Source organism: Macaca mulatta, chromosome 16 (genome assembly GCF_049350105.2).
Source record: "Macaca mulatta isolate MMU2019108-1 chromosome 16, T2T-MMU8v2.0, whole genome shotgun sequence".
NCBI lineage: Eukaryota > Metazoa > Chordata > Mammalia > Primates > Cercopithecidae > Macaca > Macaca mulatta.
In genome coordinates, this window is record NC_133421.1 from 72,804,676 (window position 1) to 72,824,276 (window position 19,601).

The window sequence follows — 19,601 nt, forward strand, 5'->3', positions numbered from 1 at the left end:
CTAAAAACTTAGGGACCATGTAGATAACATAATGTTCAAATCAGCTAAGTATAAGAAAGTAAGAAATGATGGGGGGCCTGTGAATGGCTTGTTATTTTCCTGTCCAGATATTTCACTTGTCAGGAATTTATCTCATGATTCCTCCTGAGTGAACATTTTAATAAAAATTTGTATATAAAATTTGGAAAAGTGGGGTAAAATTTAGATATATATTAGTGGCAATTCGACCAAACTGCCTTCTCCCACTTAGCTTCAATTTGTGGAGTTCCTATATTAATATTTTATTATGATCAGTTTTCTATTGGTATGTTAACTTGAGGAAAATCATTTAATCAAAATGTAACTATGAGATGAGTAGCTTTATGTTTTACTTTTCTATATATTGAAGTAATTTTAAAAAGTTTTAGAACTAGCAAAAAAAAAAAAACCCTCTACATCTTCAAAAAGTAGCCATCACTGTAATTTATGCCACCCATCAAAATATTTTACCTAAATCAACTTAAGTATGTTCTCCTGGTCTTTTTTGACTCTTAGTAAATTTTAAGTAATAAATTGCTGTTTTTATGATAATGATAATCTGTGCTTATACATTTTTTTCCTTTCGAAACTTTGGACAACTGAGTGAAAATAATCAGAGTTTGAGTTAGAAGTTCTAAGTAAGCCTAGAATTTTCTTGGTTTTCTCTCAGATAAAATTTTGAACTATTCCTAGAATTTTCATGCCTTTTCTTGATTCCCTGGTACACATTCAGTCTAGGTAGTCCTCATGGTTCTGGTTGATTTAAGGTCATTTCTCGCCAAATGAAACTTACTTTTATTATGCCCCTTCTTTACTAAGTCAGTAATCTGATGAATCATGTCTTTGCTCAGTTTATTTACTCATTCAAGAAATATTGAGAGCCTACCGTGAACTAGGCATTGTGGCTAAAAAGATTAATAAAACCAGGTTTCCTTTTCGTTTTTCTTTTTCTTTCTTTCTTTCTTTTTTTTTTTTTTCGGGCTATTTTATATTTTCTTAACATTTTGGTTAAATTAACATTTTGTTAATTTTGACAAGTTGTATTTTTCAAAGAATTTATACATTTTATGTTAAATGTTAAATTTGGTATAAAGTTGTTCATAATATCTTATTTTTTAAATTAAGGCTCTGAAATGATGTCGTCTGTTTCATTTCTGATATTGGTGATTTCTTTTTTTCTTTCCTTAATCAGCCTTGGTTTAGCAGATTTAATACTTTTCAGAAATCTGATGTGTGGCTTTGTTGATTTTATGTTTTGCATTTGTTTTCTATTTCATTTTTTTCCTTTTTACTCTTTTCCTTCCTTCTACTTTCTTTGAGTTCTATTTGCTGCTTGCTTTTGAACTTTTTGAAATAGAAGCTTAGATACTGATTTTCATCTTCTAATACATACATTTAAGGTATAAATTCCTTTAAAATCATTGCTTTAGTTTTATCTTGTGAGTTCCCATAAGTCATTTTTATTATCACTCATTACAAATATTTAAAAATACCTGTTGTGATTTATTTACTTTGTTCAACTTAATGGGTATTTAGAAGTATATCACTTAATTTTTAAGCAGTAGGAGATTTTCTAGATTAAAAAATACTTACATCTAGCTTAATTGCTTTGTGGTTGGGGAATATACTCTGAAAGATTTCAAAATTTGCTGATACTTTTATGACCTAACATATGGTCCATTTTGGTATGTGTTTTGTGTTATAGTTTGTTTTTATTTGGAAGAGAAATTTGCTTATATATATTCAAGTCTAGTTATTTAATCATGTAGTTCAAATATATCATAGTTTTTTTTTTTTGTCTACTTGGTCTTGTAGCTATTGACAAAGGTGTGTTGGTCTCCCATGTAACTGTGGATTTGTCTGTCACCTTTTAGTTTTGTATACTTTTTGTTTTAAATGTGTTTAGGCTTTCTTATGGGGTCCATTGATTTAGAATTGTGCTATCTTGGCTAGATGTGATGGCTCACGCCTGTATTCTCAGCACTTTGGGAGGCCGAGGTGGGAGGATTGCTTGAGCCCAGTAGTTAGAGACTGGCCTGGGAAACATAGTAAGACCGCATCTTTAGAAAAAATGAGAAAAATTAGTGGTGTGTGGGAGCTCACACCTGTAGTTCTAGCTACTTCGGTGGCTGGGGTGGGAGGATCACTTGAGCCCAGGAATTTGAGGTTGCAGTGAGCTATAATCACACCACTGTTCTCCAGCCTGGGTGACAGCATGAGACCCTGTCTCAATACAGACGAAAGAATTATGCTATCTTCTTGTTGATATGACTTTTTAATTATTAAGAAATGCTTTTATCTTTAGTAATACGTATTGCCTTAAGTGTACTTTGCCTGATATTGGCATAGTGATGCCACCTTTCTTTTTGTTGGAGTTTGAATGGTATATCTTTTCGTATCATTTTGCATTCGGTTCTTCTATATTTATAGTCTTCTACTAGAGTGTTGAACATAATAATGGATATAATTTGAGTTTAAGTTATAAACCTTACTATTTGTCTTACATTTATCCACAGATCTATGCTACTTTTTCTCTTACGTCTTACTTTCTTTGGTTTAGTAAAATGTTTTTACTTATTCTTTTTATCTCCTCAGTTTGCTTTTAGTGAATATCTTAGAGATTACTACATGACTTTTTGAGTTATTGAAGTCTAACATGAATTATTACTTCTCTTCTCGGGTAATACAGGTATCTTAGAAACTTCAATTCCATTACCCTACTCCTTCCTTTTTTATTGTTGTCATGCATTTTAAATCTATATATTTTAAAGAACAGCCTATCAATGTTATTTTTATAGTCATTATTTATTAATACTTAAGAACATGTTTACCCTTTCTGTGGCTCTTGTTTTTTGCATGTATATGCTTTTGTCTAGTATCATTTTCCTTCTGGTGGAAGAACTCCCTTTTAGTAATAAATTCTTTGTTTTTTCTTTTGATTTTCATTTGCAAAGATATTTTAAACTGAGAGTAAATTGCTTGATTGGCACCAGTTTTTTTTTTTTCAGAATTTTAAAATCATTTTCTGCTATTCATCATTTCTGTTGAAAGTATCTTTCAGTCTGTTGATTCTTGCTACTTTAAATGTGTTTTTTTGGGGGTCTGGCTGTTTTAAAGATTGTCTTTAGTTTTTAGCAGTTTGGCTATGATTTACTTAGTGTTTTTCTTTGTAATTATTCTGCTTGAGTTTGACAAGCTTCTTCAGATGTGGCTTCATGTCTTTAATTAATGTTAGACAATTCTTGGTTGCTAGCACTTCATATATTGCTTCTTCCCAGTTTTCACACTGCTATGAAATTTCAGTTATGATAGAACTTTTCAGTGGTTCCATATGCGTCTGGTACTCTTTTCTATAATTTTTTGTCTTCATCTCTCTATGCTTTGGTTTGGATATTTTCTGTTGACCTGTGTCCCACTTCATGTTTGCTCTATTTAATCTGCCGGACACACCAAGTACTTACAACACTTTTGGAAAATTTTGCTGTGAAGAAGAGTGAGGATATAAGAGCCGTCATTGAATTGTGGTGGAGTAAAGAGTGGGGCTTTCTTTTTGAACAAGATAGACTAAAATATGTTTATGTTATGATTGGAATGATTCAGGAGAGAGAAAAAACATTAAAGCTGTTTCAGAGAAAAGGAAGATGATTTTTTAAAATAAAATTATTGGGAAGGTGAGAGTGAATGTAATGCAAAGCAGTCAGAGAGTTTTCCTTTGGTAGGAGTGGGACATGGAGTAGGCACGGATTCATGCATAGCTGTAGTCTTGGGAGATAGAATTCTGGCTTGACCAGTAGAAATTCTGCAGGTACGGTCGGTTTCTAGAATGTGTGTGTGTGGGGATGTGTGTTTGTGCATCATGTGGGAAAATTGTCCAAGAATGGAGAGTCAAGTAAAAGGTAGACAGTATTTATAGCTCCCTAATTGTGTTTTCTATTTCTGTGCATCCTCAGTGATAGCTGCTTTTATTTCTTAGGGTAGTCAAAAGTATTGTATTTTTTTAAGGAACTATTTAAATGTTTAATAGTCTTTTTTGTCATATAGTTACAGTTGTGTACTATATATTTAAACATAGTTAATTATCTTTTTCTGGTTTACCACTTTTATTATTTTTTAAATTTTCTGTTATGGGTAAATAATAGTTGTATATATTTATGGGGTAAATTTAGTTAATTCTTTATAATGAATTTTAAATTAATTCTTAGTATTTTGGATAGACAATCAAGTTTTCTTTTTTCTTTTAAAATTTTTATCATAGTAGGTATATATATTTATGGGGTACATGAAATGTTTTGATACAGGCATGCAATGTTAAATAAGCACATTATGAAGAATGGGGTACCTGTCCTCTCAATCACTTATTGAGTTGCAAACAGTCCAGTTGCACTCTTTAAGTTATTAAAAAATGTACAGTTATTGACTATAGCCACCCTCTTATGCTATGAAAATCAAGTTTTCTTAAACACATTTTCCTATATTTTCTTTTACAGTTTTGCAGTAGAATAGTATAACCATGTTTCGGAATAGTCTCAAGATGCTGCTTACTGGTGGGAAATCAAGTCGTAAAAACAGGTCAAGTGGTAAGTGACTATGCTACATTTATTATGTATGATATTTTACAAATGCAAATTCTTTTAGGGTCCTGAATTAATGCTGTAACAATTTGTTAAATGCTTAACTTAGAACCTAAAAGAAAGTTTACATTTCTTTGGGCTTTCATACAAGAGGTAGGAACACTTGAATGCTTATCAGGAACAGTCGAGAGAAAAGAAAACCTTGTGAAGGAAAAATATTTATTTCTAATATATGAGAGAGTAATGTTTCTGTGCATTTGCTTATTAAAAACCTTCTAGACCTAAGTTTATTTTTTTGAATTAACACGTGAAATTATTGCAATCCTAGGCACTCACTGGGGAAGGAAATTATAAAAATAACTGTCCTCAAAGATTTATACAGAAAGTGAAATATCAGTTGAACATTTTTATAGCCATTAAAATAAAGTTTATGGGTTTTTTTTTTTTTTTTTTAGAACAAGGGGTTAAGTCTTAGGCTTTTGAGGTAAAACTGTATATACTTTCTTGGTAAAAAATATTGAAAAGGAATGTATTAGAATGTTTGTTTTTTATTAATGAGTGGTAGACTTTTATTGTATTCTTCATAATCTTTTCAACTTATTTTTCTTGTAAATTTATATTGGTACTGTATTTATTGTCATTCATTTCAGAATGTTTCTGTAATTCTGATTGTGATTTCTTCTTGACCCATGAGTATTTAGAAGTGTATTTACTGATTTCCAAACTGTTGATGAGTTTTTGTTTATCGTATTGCAAGAACAAACTCCCCTACATCAACAAAAGGAAAACTGTTTTTTCCTCCACTGCTCACACCAACGTTTCTGGCCACCAAATATGTGGGGTTTTTTTTTCCTACAGTGATTCAGTTCAGTTCTCTGATAGACACCAACTGAATGTCCTACAATTAAATTCAATTCTGACACTGTCTACCCTGAGTTAGCACAGACCCCATGGGTTATGGTCTCAGTCCTACAAGACTGCTTTCCACTTTAGATACCAATTGCGTGTGGTGGATCCCCAGGTTACCCACAACCTCTGTCCGACTTGGCTACAAATCAGAGGTTCCCATGACCCGTTTCTCAGGTTCTATCATTTGCTAGAATGGTGCACACAACTCGAGAAAACAGTTTCTTTACAAGATTATTGGGCTATTAAAGAATACAGTTCAGAAAGAGTCAGATGGAAGATGTGGGTAGGGCAAGGTATGGGGGAAAGGGCCATGGGCTTCCGTGCCCTTTTTGGGTATGCCACCTTCTCAGCATCTTCCATGTGTTCATCAACCCAGAATCCCGTCGAACCCCATCCTTTTGGGTTTTTATGGAGGCTCCATTATGCAGATATGGTTAATTAATTGGCCATTGGTGATGAACTCAACCTCTAGCCCATCTCTCCTCTCCAGAAGTTAGAGGGTAAGGCTGACTCTCATGGTTGGCCCCCCTGGCAGCCAGCACGTGTCCTGAGGCTGTTCAGGAGCCCCCAGGTACCCACCATTCATCCCGTTAGCATATAGAAAACCACTTATCACTCCGAAGACTCAAAGTTTTAGACCCGTGTGCCAGGAAATGAGCAAAGACAAATATGTTTTTTTTTTGTTTTTTTTTTTGTATGTGTGTTTTTTTTACTACGTCATGCTTCTTCTTATTGAATTCTAGCTTAATTGTACTATTAGAGAATCTATTCTGTATTATTTTATTCTTTTGATATTTATTGAGATTTGCTTTACAGTTCATTATATGGTCAGTTTTGGTAAATGTTCTGAATGTACCTGAAAGTAATGTGAATGTTGTAGTTATTGGATTCAGTGTGGATCAGTTTTGTTAATGATGGCACTCAAACATTTCATATCCTTCCTTACTTAAAAAATTATTTACTGAGAAAGGTGTGACAAAATACCACATTATGATTGTGAATTTGCTTATTTCTCCTGCTGGTGCCTGAGAATTTTTGCTTTATATGTTTGGAAACTGTCTTATTAGGAACATTCAAGTTTAGGATTGTTATATCTTCCTGGTGAATTGACCTTTTTACCATTATGAAATGTTTCTGTTTATTTCTAATAGTGACTTTTGTTTAAAAGTTCATTTTTTCTCTCATATTAGTATAAGGACTGCAGGGTTTTTTAAATTAGTATTTGCAAAATATGACTTCTTTCAGAGTTTTACTCAACATTTCTGTGTGCTTATGCTGTTAATAGCATATAGTTGGGTTTTCTTTTCTTTTATTCAGACATTTTTTTTTCTCTTAAGAAAGTCTGGTCTACATTAATTTGGTCAGTCATATATTTAGGTATCTGTGTGCTTTCTACTTGGCGTATCCATTCTATGCTTCTTTCTCTCCTATCTTTCTTTCTCTTTCCTCTCTCCTTTTGCATCGATCAAAACTTTTTTTTTTTTTTTTTTTTTTTGAGACAGTGTCTCACTCTGTTGCCCAGTCTGGAGTCTAGGGACACAAACACAACTCACTGCAGCCTCAACCTCCTTTGCTCAAGCAATACTCCCACATCAGCCTCCTGAGTAGCTGGGACTACAGGTGTATACCACCACACCCAGCTAATTTTTTAAAAAAATATTTTGTAGGGATGAGATCTTAGTACTTTGTCCAGGCTGTTCTTGAACTCCTGGGGTCAAGTGATCCTCATGCCTTGGCCTTCCAAAGTGTTGGGATTACAGGTGTGAGCCACCATGCCTGGACTCAAAACATTTTTTATGATTCCATGTTTTCCTCTATTAACTTTGAAATTATATACCCTTTTGAAATTTTTTCAGTGGTTACCTAAAGATTAAAACAATCCTAAGTTTATCGAAGTTTGATATTTATATGTTTACCCTCTTCTTGGACAGTGCAAGAGCTTTAGATTCTCTTCACCTATCTTTAACCTCCACAAGACATTACTGTTCTATGTAATCACTATTACTTAGATATGCCCATATATTTGACCCTTTCTTTGATTTTCATTCCTTCCTGCACCCCAAACTTTCTAGATAGAAGTAACTTTATCTGAATAACACCCTTTGTTTTGTTTTATTTTATTTTATTTTTAGAGACAGGGTCTTGCTGTCACCAAGGCTGGAATGCAATAGCACTGTGATAGCTCACTGTAACCTCAAACCTCCAGGCTCAAACATTCCTTCCACCTCAGATTCTGGAGTAGCTAGGACTACAGGTGCATACCACTACACCTGGCTAATTAAAAAAAAATTTTTTTTTGTAGAGATGAGATCTTGTTACGTTTCCCAAGGTTGGTCTTGAACTCCTAGCCTCAAGTGATCTTCCTGCCTTGGCCTCCCAAAGCTTTGGGATTTCAGACGTGAGCCCCCATACCTGGCCAAGAAGACTCTTTTAGAATTTCCTTTAATGAGGAGTCGTCTATGACAAACTTTACTTTTGTTTGTCTGAAAATGTCTTCATTTTGCCTTCATTTTTGTAAGATTTTTTTTCTTTTTTAAGAGATGGGGTCTCTCTGTGTTTCCCAGGTTGAAGTGCAGTAGCTATTTATAGGTGCAGTCCTAGTGCACTGCAGCCTTTAGACTCCCGGCCTCAGGTGATCCTCCTGCCTTAGCCACCCGAGGAGCTGGACCTACAAGTGGATACCACTCTGCCTGGTTACTTCTAGGATACTTTTATGTGACTATAATTCTAGGGTGCAGTTATTTTCTTTCAGTATTTTACAATGTTATTTATTGTCTTCTGGCTTCTTCCATTTTTTTCTGGTGATCAGCTGTCAGTCTAATTGCTACTCCTTTAAAGGCAACCTGCCATTTTTCTCTCTGACGTTTTCTAGATTTATATTGGTATGCCTAAGAGTATTTTCTTTTTTATCTTTATCATTGAAAAAAATCTTTATATTCTGGCCAAGTGTGGTAGCACATGCCTGATAATCCCAGCACTTTGGGAGGCTGAGGCAGGCGGGTCACTTGAGGCCAGAAGTTCAAGACCATCCTGGCCAACATGGCGAAATCCAGTCTCTATTAAAAATGCATAAATTAGCCAGATGTGTTGGCACATGCCTGTAATCTCAGCTACTTGAGAAGCTGAGGCAGGAGAATCTCTTGAGCCTGGGAGGCGGAGGTTGCAGTGAGCCAAGATTATACCACTGCATTCCAGCCTGGGTGACAGAGTGAGAGACCCTGTCCCAAAAAAAAAGAAATCTTTATTGTCTATTCATGTTTTTATTCATGTTTGTAGGATTTCTTGACTCTGTGGCATGTCTTTTGTCAGTTTTGGAAAACTATTACCCATTATATCTTCAGATTTTAGTTTTTCTCTCATTTTTTTCTTTATCTTTTTTTTTTTCTGAAACTCCAGTTATACATTTGATAGACCATACACATATCATCTCTGACTCCTACATTTTCTCTTAATCCTTTCGTCTTTATATGCTTTATGCTGGATATTTTCTTTTGACTTATATGCTTTTCATACTTTTCTTTCTGTTCCTCAGATTGTGTAATCTCAATTGATCTATCTCTAAATTCACTGATTTTTTTCTTTTGTCTGCTCAAGTCTGCTATCATGTCTACTGACATTTTTTTCAATTATTGAATTTTTCAACTCCAGAATTTCTATTTGATTCATTAAAAATTTTAAATCTCTGTTGGTATTCTTTATTTGGTGAGACATTGTTCTCATATTTACATTAAGTTCTACTGACATAGTATCCTGTAGTCTTTTGAACATATTTAAAATAGGCAATTTGAAGTTGCTGAGTATCTCCAACATCAGGGCTTCCCTCAGAGACAATGTCCATTGTTTGCATTTTGCCCCTTGTGTATAGGCCATACTTTCTGGTATCTTTGTATGTCTCGTAATTTTTTGTTGAATCCTGGACATTTTAGATTATATAATGTGTTATCTCTGGAAATCAGATTTTCCTCCTCCCCAGGGATTTATTTATGTTGTTTTGATTATTTGTTTAGTGACTTCTTGGAACTAATTCTCCAAAGTCTGTGTTACTGTGCATGGCCACTAAAGTCTCAGGTTGGTTTGTTTAGTGGTCAGTTCATACTAGACAAAAATTTTCTAAAGTGCCTTCCAGGCTTTGTCAAGGGACTTTTTATACTGAGCAAGCTCTGAGTAGGATCAAATAGACAACTTTGTGGGTGGAATATTCCCAGGAACTACTAGACAGGTGAAATAATGACAATTTTTTGGAAATAAAACTTTGAAGGAACTACAGCTCTCTTTTGCCCCTTCCAGTGGCTGCCAGGCTGCTGATTTTCATGACTGTAGATTGTTGACTGTTGAGGCTACTGCATAGCTGGAGAGAAGGGGATGGGAATAGAGCAAGTCAAAATGCCACAAAACTTGCTGTTTTTTAAACTAACATTCAGCCATTATTCTTGAATATATATTGCCTGGATTGCTGCAAGCCTTTGACCAAGTTTATTCTGACAATTTTGCCAATTTTCTTATTGCATTTTTGGAGGAGAGAATTTCTGGATGTCCTTACTTCTCTGTTTTCGTTGACATCACCTCACTGTTCACTTTTTCATGTTTTCTTCTAAATTTATGTTGGGACTAATCATGTTATAGATTCAAGCTGCTTTCAAATTTGACATTTAAAAAAAAGTTTATCCCAAATTTCTTTTCTGTCATAGAATCATTTTCATAGATGCCTTCAGTTGTTTACTTTTGACAGCAGCACTAGCATTTTCTGTGACTTCACAAGAGTACCTGACCTTAGACCAGACAAGTGACTCTTACTGTAGAGGAAGACATCAAATCTGTGCTTTAGCAAAAGCACAAATTATTACTTACTAGACTTTTGAATAACTACTGTGTTAGTAGAAATTATATTATTAAATCAATACATGTTAAGGTTCTACTGTAGTATTATAGCTTATTTCTTTGATTTTCTGGGTATTTAATTATATCAGTAATGATTTTTAGGAGTCTGATTCTAATATTTATTCCCTGTTTTTTCACATAAATTGTTTACAATTTAGAATTGTTATAAAAACTGCTTTGTATTGTGTATGCAGAGAATGCTATTTGTAGAGAATCAGTCTTTTTGCATACTAAGAGATTATTCTAAGACAACAATAAATGTTATATTAAGAGAAAATGTATTTATGGAAAGATAACATTAGTGTTTTTATTATTACAGTTTTTTCCTTAACCCTTAATGAATAATTGAGTAGATACTTTATTCTTTATATTAATTTTGGCTCATGGCTTATTTTTAGGGTTAATAAGGGAAGTTTTCTCATAGGTATGTAATTTTAAGGTTTTTTTTTTTTTTAAATCAACTTAGTATTTAGTTTAAAAAGCATTTGTAATGAAGGGAATTATCTGTCTTAATTTGTCTTTTAAATAGCTGATCTGAATTTTTGTGTGGGCCACTAGATAAATATTTCACAGAAATAGTTTTTATATCAAGTTTATTAAAATAAGATAAATTTTATCTGTCAGAGTTTTCCCTCTAATGACATGAGAATATTAGCTTTGAATTTTATAAATTCAATAATTAAGATTTATGATGTGAAAATTATTTTTTTCTGATGCTTGTAGCAAGTACTCTGAAGTTTTCTAAAAAAAAAAAAGTGTCTTTTAAATTAAATGAGCTATAAAGAAAATATGTGTTTGTGTTTTCTAAAAGTTCATATATATATTAAATGTTTATATATATTTTCTTATTTTTCCTAACTTTATCACCTTAAATTATTTCATTAAAAACCTTCAAATATGCTTCTTTGAATCAAGTAATGCTATTGTTTGGTATCATTGTGTGATTGTTTTGGTAAATCATTATTCAGGTATGCTGGTGGGAGTGGGGAGATACTGGCAATTTCAGATATTCAAGAATTCAGAAAGATTAGTATCATAAGCATAACATAGCCTTTGGAGAATGTGTGGAAGGCAGGAGATAGAGAAACAAAAGTGAGCAAAGTACGTAAAACTTAAACACAGATAATTGCTGGTAATGTACTACAAGAAGTAGAATTTATTTCAAGAATACAAAGATGTTTGTACATCAGAAAATTAACAGAACTTTTCCAATTAGAAAAAAAATTTTAAACCACATGATTATGTATTGAAAAAGTGTTTTATAAGGTGGTACAGCAATTAAAAATATCATTAAGGCCGGGCGTGGTGGCTCATGCCTGTAATCCCAGCACTTTGGGAGGCTGAGGTGGGCAGATCACAAGGTCAGGAGTTCAAGACCAGCCTGGCCAATATAGTGAAACCCCGTCTCTACAAAATAAATTTTTTATGGCTGAATAATATTCCGTTGTGCCACATTTTGTTGATCTTTTCTTCCTTTGATGGGCATTTGAGTTGTTTTCATTTTTTAATCTGTGAATAATGCTGCAGTGAACATTGGGATATGAGTATCTGTTTGAGTTTTTTCAGTTCTTTTGGATATATAGGGGTGGGATTTCTGGGTCATATGGCAATTCTATGTTTAACTTTTTGATGAATTAACAAACTGTTTTCCACAGTGGCTGCACACTTAATATTCTTTCTGTCATGGCATGAGGGTTCCAGTTTCTCCACATCCCTGCCAACACTTGTGATTTTCTTTCTTTTTTTAAAATTATAGTAGGTGTGAAGTAGTATCTCATTGTGGTTTTGATTTACTTTTCCCTAATGGTTAGTGATATTGAGGATCTTTTCATTAATGGTCATTTTATACCTTTGGAGAAATGCCTATTCTAGTCCCTTACCTGTTTTTGAATTGGATTGCTTGTGTTTTTGTCATTCACTTGGCGGAGTTCTTTATATGTTTGATAAGAGCTTGGAGGAGCTCTTATCAAATATGTGATTTGCAAATGTTTTCTTCCATTATAGGGGTTGTCTTTTCATTCCAAGGTCATAAGGATTTACTCCTGTGTTTTCTTCTAAGAGTTATTATGTTTTTAACTCTTACATTTAGGTTGTGGATCCATTTGGAGTTAGTATTTGTATGTGGTATGAAGGAAGGGTCCAAATTTGTTCTTTTGCATGTGGAAATCTAATTTCCCTAGCACCGTTTTTTGAAGAGACTATTCTTCCTCTACTGAATGGAGTTGGCACCCTTGCTTTACTTATAGATTTTTAGATTTCATTCATGTTCCTGGTTCATAACAGAAAGGATGACTAATCCCTTATCAGTAAACGATAAAGATAAATGATAAAGGTAGCAGATATTTTCTAAATTAAATTTTTTATTTTTTACTAAAATGATACAATTGTGTGGGCTGCTGTAAATTTACAGTTAACAATGTGATTTTTTAAAAAACTATTTAGTTTCATTTTTTAAGTTTTTGTTCACTGTTCTATGGTACAGGATTTTAGTTTTTATACAGTGTTTTATTAATCAGCTTTAAATTGATGCACATGGAATACAGGGTCGTGTCCTGAGTGTCTTCTATTCAGAATGGTTCCCCTTAAGCCCAAACGAGTTCTGAAACATTTCTTTAACTCCAGGTTTCCAAGGAGATCATGTTACTTCTATACTCCCCAGTCACTCCTCAGTGGGTTCAGGGTTTTCTGTTCAGACTAGGCATAGAATGAGTGTAATACAATTTTTTTGTTAACAAAATATTTATTTCTAATGTAAGAAACAGCAATGGGTACTAAACCTCAAATTGGTTAGAGATTATTTTTTAGTGAAAAATGTTTCTTCTTGTAATTTATAGAGCTAGTAATTACTAGAACTCATGAACAATATGACAGCAGCAGCACAACATGGTGACTCACTCCTGTAATCCTAGCACTTTGGGAGGCCAGGGCAAGAGGATCTCTTGTGGCCAGAGATTTGAGACCATCCTGGCAACATAGTGAGACGCTGTCTCTAAAAAAAAAGAATTAAAGAATAGCCAGGCATGGTGGCACGTAGTCCTAGTGAGGCAGGAGAATCACTTGACCCCGGGAGTTTGAGGTTACAGTGAACTACAAATGCACCACTGCACTCCATCCTGGGTGACACAGCAAGACCCTGTCTATGAAAAAAAGAAAAAAAAAGAGCAGTCATTTTCTGAATTAAACCTTTTACTTTAAAGTAATTGTAGATTTACATGCAGTTGTAAGGAATAGCCAGGAGTGGTGGCTCATGCCTGTAATCCCAGCACTTTGGGAGGCCGATGCCGGCGGGTCACTGAAAGTTGCGAGTTCAAGACCAACCCGGCCAACATAGAGAAACCAATCTCTACTAAAAATACATAAATTAGCTGGGCTTGGTGGTGCACGCCTGTAATCCCAGCTTCTCAGGAGGCGGAGAGAAGAGAATTGCTTGAACCTAGGAGGCAGAGGTTGCATTGAGCTGAGATCATTCCACTGCACTTCAGTCTGGGCGACAGAGTGCTACTCTGTCTCAAAAAACAAAAAATAAAACAAAAAAAGGAATAATATAGAGAGTTCCTGTGTATATTTGGATTCCCCCAGTGGTAATCTCTTACAAAACTATATAGTATAATATCACAACCAGGATATTGACATGGATAACAGTTGAGATACTGGACATTTCCATCACCACAAGGATTCCTTGGGTTGCCTTTTTGTAGCAGTACCTCCTTCCCTCTCACCCCTACTCCCTTGTTAACCCCTGATAATAACTGCTAATCCATTTGAAAAATTTTTATCACTTCAAGAATGTTGTATAAATGAGTTGTACAGTTTGTAACCTTTTGGGATTGGCTTTTTCAATTTTGCATAATTCTCAGAGGACTCATCCAGGTTGTCGTATATCCATATTTGTTGCTTGTTATTGCGTGTATTCCATGGTATGGTTATACCACTATTTGTTTAACCATTTACTGTTTGAAGGACAGCTGAATTGTTTCAAGTTTGTGCTATTTTAAATAAAGTTGTGATAAATATTAGTGTACAGGGTTTTGTATGATTTTTCATTTCTCTAGGGCAAATGTCCAGGAGTGCAATTGCCAGCTCATGTTTTAGTTGCATGTTAATTTATAAAGGAAGTGCCAGCTCTTTTCCAGAGTGACTATACCATTTTACATTCCTACCGACAATGTATCAGTGATTCAGTTTCTCCTCATCCTTACCAGCATTTGGTCTTGTCACTATTTTCACTATTTTTAATGTTAGCTTTTTTTTTGTTTGTTTTGGGACAGAGTCTTGCTCTGTCACCCAGGCTGGTATGCAGTGGCGTGATCATGACTCACTGCAACCTCTGCCTCCTGGGTTCAAGCAATTCTTATGCCTCAGCCGCATGAGTACCTGGAATTACAGGTGCATACCATGACCCCAGGCTAATTTTAGTATTTTTTGTAAAGACGGGGTTTCACCATGTTGCCCAGGCTGATCTCAAACTCCTGGCCTCAAGTGATCGGCCCTCTTTGGCCTCCCAAAGTGCTGGGATTACAGGTGTGAGACACTGTGCCTGGCTTTATGTTAGCTGTTTTGATAAGTATATAGAGGTATCTCATTGTAGTTTTTTTAAAAGTTTTTTATTTATTTGTATAAATGTATCAAGTATAGTTGCAGTTTTGTTACATACCTAGATTGCTTAGTGGTGAAGTCAGGGCTTTTTGAATATCTATCACCTGAATAACATACATTGTACTCACTGAATAATTTTCATTTCTGTAATGGCTCATCATGTTAATCATCTTTTCATGTACTTATTTGCTATTTGTATGTCTTTGGTGAAATATCTTTTCATGTCTCTTGGCTATCTTCTAATTGGATGTGTGTGTGTGTTGGGTTTTGAGAGTTCGCTATATATTGTAGCCTTTGTCAGATACATGGTTTGAAAATATATTCTCCCAGTCTGTAGTTTTGTTTGTTTGTCTGAGATGGAGTTTCGCTGTTGTTGCCAGGCTGGAGTGCAGTGGCCTGATCTCAGCTCACTGCAACCTCCCCATCCTGGGTTCAAACGATTCTCCTACCCCAGCCTCCCGAGTAGCTGGGATTACAGGCATGTGCCACCATGCCTGGCTAATTTTTTGTATTTTTAGTAGAGACGGGGTTTCACCATTTTGACCAGGCTGGTCTTGAACTCCTGACCTCAGGTGATCCGCCTGCCTTGGCCTCCCACAGTGCTGGGATTACAGGTGTAAGCCACTGTATAGTTTGTATTTTTAATCCTCTTAACAGGGCTTTTTATAAAGCAAAAGTTTTTAATATTGATGAAGTCCAATTTATTGTTTTATTCTTTTTCCTCTTTTTCAAGACAGAGTCTTGCTCCATTGCCCAGGCTGGAGTTCAGTGGTGTGATCATAGCTAACTACAGCCTTAAACTCCTGGGCTCAAGAAATCCTCCTGCCTCAGCCTCCTGAATAGCTGGGACTGCAGGCACATGCCACCAAGTCTGGCTAATTTAAAAATTTTTTATAGAGACAAGGTCTCATGGTGTTGCCCAGGCAGAAGTTTTACTTTTATTGATCATGTATTTAGTTTCTGTCAACGAATATTTATTCATTAATCATTAAGTACTTAGTATGCTGGTTGCTTAATATTTGAGTTTGGGTTAAATTCTGGGTACCCCATGTACACAAACGTCAGTTCATCTGTAAATACAAGGTGTTGTTAGAATCATGTGTGACTGTTTGTATTAGTCCATTTTGTATTGCTATAAAGGAATACTTTAGACTGAGTGATACAAAAAAAAGATGTTTGTTTATTTGGCTCGCAGTTCTGCAGGCTATGCAAGAAGTGTGGCACTGGCATCTGCTTGGCTTCTGATGAGGCCTCAGGAAGCTTTTACTCTTGGGGGAAGGTGAAGCAGGATCAGGTGTGTCACATGGCATGAGTGGAAATGAGAGAGGGGAGTAGGAGCTCCTTTAAACAACCAGCTTTTACATGAACTGATTAAGTAAGAACTCCCTCATGACCATGGGGAGGGCACCAACCCTTCATGAGGCATCTACCCTTCATGACCCAGATACCTCTCGAGGCCGCATCTCCAACATTGCAGGTCACATTTCAACATGAGTTTTGGAGGGGATGAATATCCAAACCATATCACTGGAATTTTTTTGTACATGGCATATTGAACTTAGTTAAAATTTTTATTGTGCTCTGAATAATGAATGCTCATAATAAACTATATATGTGTAATAGTATGTAATGCAAGTATTTTTATACCATAAAAATATATTTTTTCTTCCAGGGTGCTGTGGTTTGAATATGATGTGTTCCCACCAGAAGTCATGTTGAGGCATGGTCCCTGATGTGGCAGTGTTGGGAGGTAGTACCTTTAAGAGATGAGTAGGTCCTTAAGGTGGATTAATGTCTTTCTCATGAGACTGCATTAACTTTTGTGAGAGCTGGTTGTTATAAAGCAGGTCAGCCTCCTTATTCTTCTGTCTCTTTCAAATGTGCCCCCTCGACCTTCTGGTCTCTGCCGCGAGTTGAAGCATCACGAGGCCCTCAACAGATGGGCCACCTGATCTTGGACTTCCCAGCCTTCACAGCTATGAGCCAAAATAAACCTTTCTTCTTTATAAATTATCCAGTCTCAAGTATTCTTTTACAGCGACAGAAAATGGACTAAGACAAAATTGGTACTGAGAGAGTGGAGTTGTTGCTATAACAATACTTGAAAATGTAGAAGCAGCTTGAAAGTGAATAATAGATTGTAGAGGGAAAAATTTGGAGGAGCAGGCTAGAAAAAGCCTGTATTGCCATGAACAGAGCATTAAGGGTAATTCTGGTGAAGACACCAAGAAATCTCCAGAACTAGGGGAATCTGGAACTTCTTTGAGATTACTTAAGTGGTCATCAGCAGAATATTGATAGAAATGTGGACAGTAAAGACCATTCTGATGAGATTTCAGAGGTGAATGAGGAATATCTTGTTGGGTACTGGAATAATGACTATTCTTGTTAGCAGCAAAGAGCTTGGCTGCAGTGTGTCCATGCCCTAGGTCTTTGTGGAAGGTGGAATTTAAGAATGACAAACTAGGCCGGGCACGGTGGCTCATGCCTGTGTAATCCCAGCACTTTGGGAGGCTGAGGCAGGCGGATCATGAGGTCAGGAGTTCAGGATCAGCCTGGGCAAGATGGTAAAACCCCGTCTCTACTAAAAATACAAAAAAGTTAGTTGGGCTTGGTGGTGGGCGCCTGTAATCCCAGCTACTCGGGAGGCTGAGGCAGAGAATTGCTTAAAACCTGAGGCAGAGGATGCATTCAACCGAGATCGTGCCACTGCACTCCAGCCTGGTGATAGAGCAAAACTGTCTCAAAAAAAAATGACAAACCAGGATTTCTGGTGAAAGAAATCTAAGTAGCAAAGTGCTCAAGATGCTGTGTAGCTACTTTTGGCCACTTACAGTGATCTATGGGGGCAAAGGGATGATTTAAAGATATAATTTATAGTTAAAAGAGAAGCAGAGCGTAAAAATTTCAAAAATTCCCAGCCTGGCCATGTAAAGAATGAAAAAGAATGTTTGGAAAGACAAAACAAGAGTGTGACCTGATGACCAGTTACTAAAGAGAGTAACATGAATAGGGAGCCAGGTGCTAGTCATCAGGACAACGGTCCCCAAGGCATTTCAGAGATCTTGGAGGCTGTACCACCCATCATAGGCCCAGAGGCTGAGGAGGCAGAATGGCTTTAGGAGATGGGCCACTACCCAGGACTTCAGGTGTCTATTCCTTGCATGCCAGTGTGGTGCTGCTTGGCTGCTCCACCTGTGTGGCTCAAGTGGCCTCAGGTGCAGCTTGACTCACATCTCCAAAAGGTACATTCCACAGACTGTGGCAGCAACATGCTGTGGTTCAAGTGAGCCTAGATGTGGCTTGTGCCACAGCTCCAGAGGACGCATGCAGTAAGCCTGGCAGTGTCTATGTGGTGCTAATTCTGCAGGTGTGCAGAGTGCAAGAGGTGTGGAAGAGTGCTTTTCTTCACCAAGATTTCAAAGAATGTCATAGAAAGCCCACAGGCCCGAGCAAAAACTTGCCATGGGGTGGAGCTACCACAGAGGTTCCCTTACAAGGGCAATGCCTGTGAGGGACTTGGAAGTGGGGCTGCTGCTGCAGCCACTGGCAGCATGCAATCCTGGCCTGGGAAAGCTGTAAGCACCAGTGTGCAACTCTATCCTGTGAGAACAGTTATGTGGGCTGAGCCAAGCAAAGTCGTGGGAGCTGGGTTGCCTGAGGCCTTGGGAGCTCACCCCTGCCCTGTCCTAGCGTGTCCAGGTGATGGCACATACAGCAAAAGATTATTTTATGTATGTGTGTATTTTTTTAAGAGATGAGGTCTAGCTATGTTGCCCAGGCTGGACTCGAACTCCTGGGCTCAAACAATTCTTCCACTTCAGCCTCCCACGTAGCTGGGACTGCAGGAATATGCCATTGTGCCTGGCCCTGGCTGAAAGATTATTCTGGAGTTGTAAGATTCAATGTCTGCTTTGTTCAGTTTGCGACTTGCTTGGGGCTGATTACTCCTTAATTTTTGCTTCTCTCCTTTTTGTCATGGGAATATTTACCTGCTGTCTGTCCTATCATTGTATCTTTGAAATAGATAACCTGTTTTGATTTCACAGGCTTACAGGAGGATGTTAGAGTTTTGAGTTTGTGCTGAAATGAAACGTCTTTCAAGGAAGTATCAAAATGTGACTTTAAAACAGAAAATAAGGATTCCGATTTGGTGGCAGAGGATACTGTGCTATAAAATAAAATATGGCTGGAGAGTGAACTAAGTGCTAAGAACCTTGAAATTGCTTTTGGAACAAATCTGAACTGACTGGTTTTGTTTATATTCCACGGATTTGTAGCAGTTCTGTAATAGTGCTTCTCATCAGATAGACACATGTATTCACACTCATGCGTTCACATCTATTTCCATTGTTTTATTTTCATCCTTTAATTGTTGTTTTAATATTATGGTTTTACTAATTATACAAGATGAATTGTGATAATTTCTGTATTTTGTGGTGCTTATTTATCATATAAATTATTTATTCCTTGGAAGTTTAATAGAACTGTTACCGGAAAGGGGTCCCAATCCAGACCCCAAGAGGGGGTTTTTGGATCCCATGCAAGAAATAATTCAGGGCTAGTCCGTACAGTAGAGTGAAAGCAAGTTTATTAAGAAAGTAAAGGAATAAAGAATGGCTACTCCTT

The 19,601-nt window shown here is 36.2% G+C and overlaps 1 protein-coding gene across 4 annotated transcripts in view; it reads left to right on the top strand.

Annotated features, from left to right (window-relative positions):
• TANC2 (tetratricopeptide repeat, ankyrin repeat and coiled-coil containing 2) overlaps positions 1 to 19,601 on the top strand; it is a 475,420-nt gene that overhangs the window by 47,703 nt on the left and 408,116 nt on the right. For all 4 annotated transcript variants that reach the window (XM_015120072.3, XM_077972346.1, XM_077972347.1 and 1 more), the window contains exon 2: positions 4,506 to 4,595. In XM_015120072.3, the coding sequence (XP_014975558.1) occupies positions 4,529 to 4,595 (67 nt within the window). In that variant the 5' untranslated portion in view covers positions 4,506 to 4,528. The remainder of the gene's footprint in view (positions 1 to 4,505; positions 4,596 to 19,601) is intronic.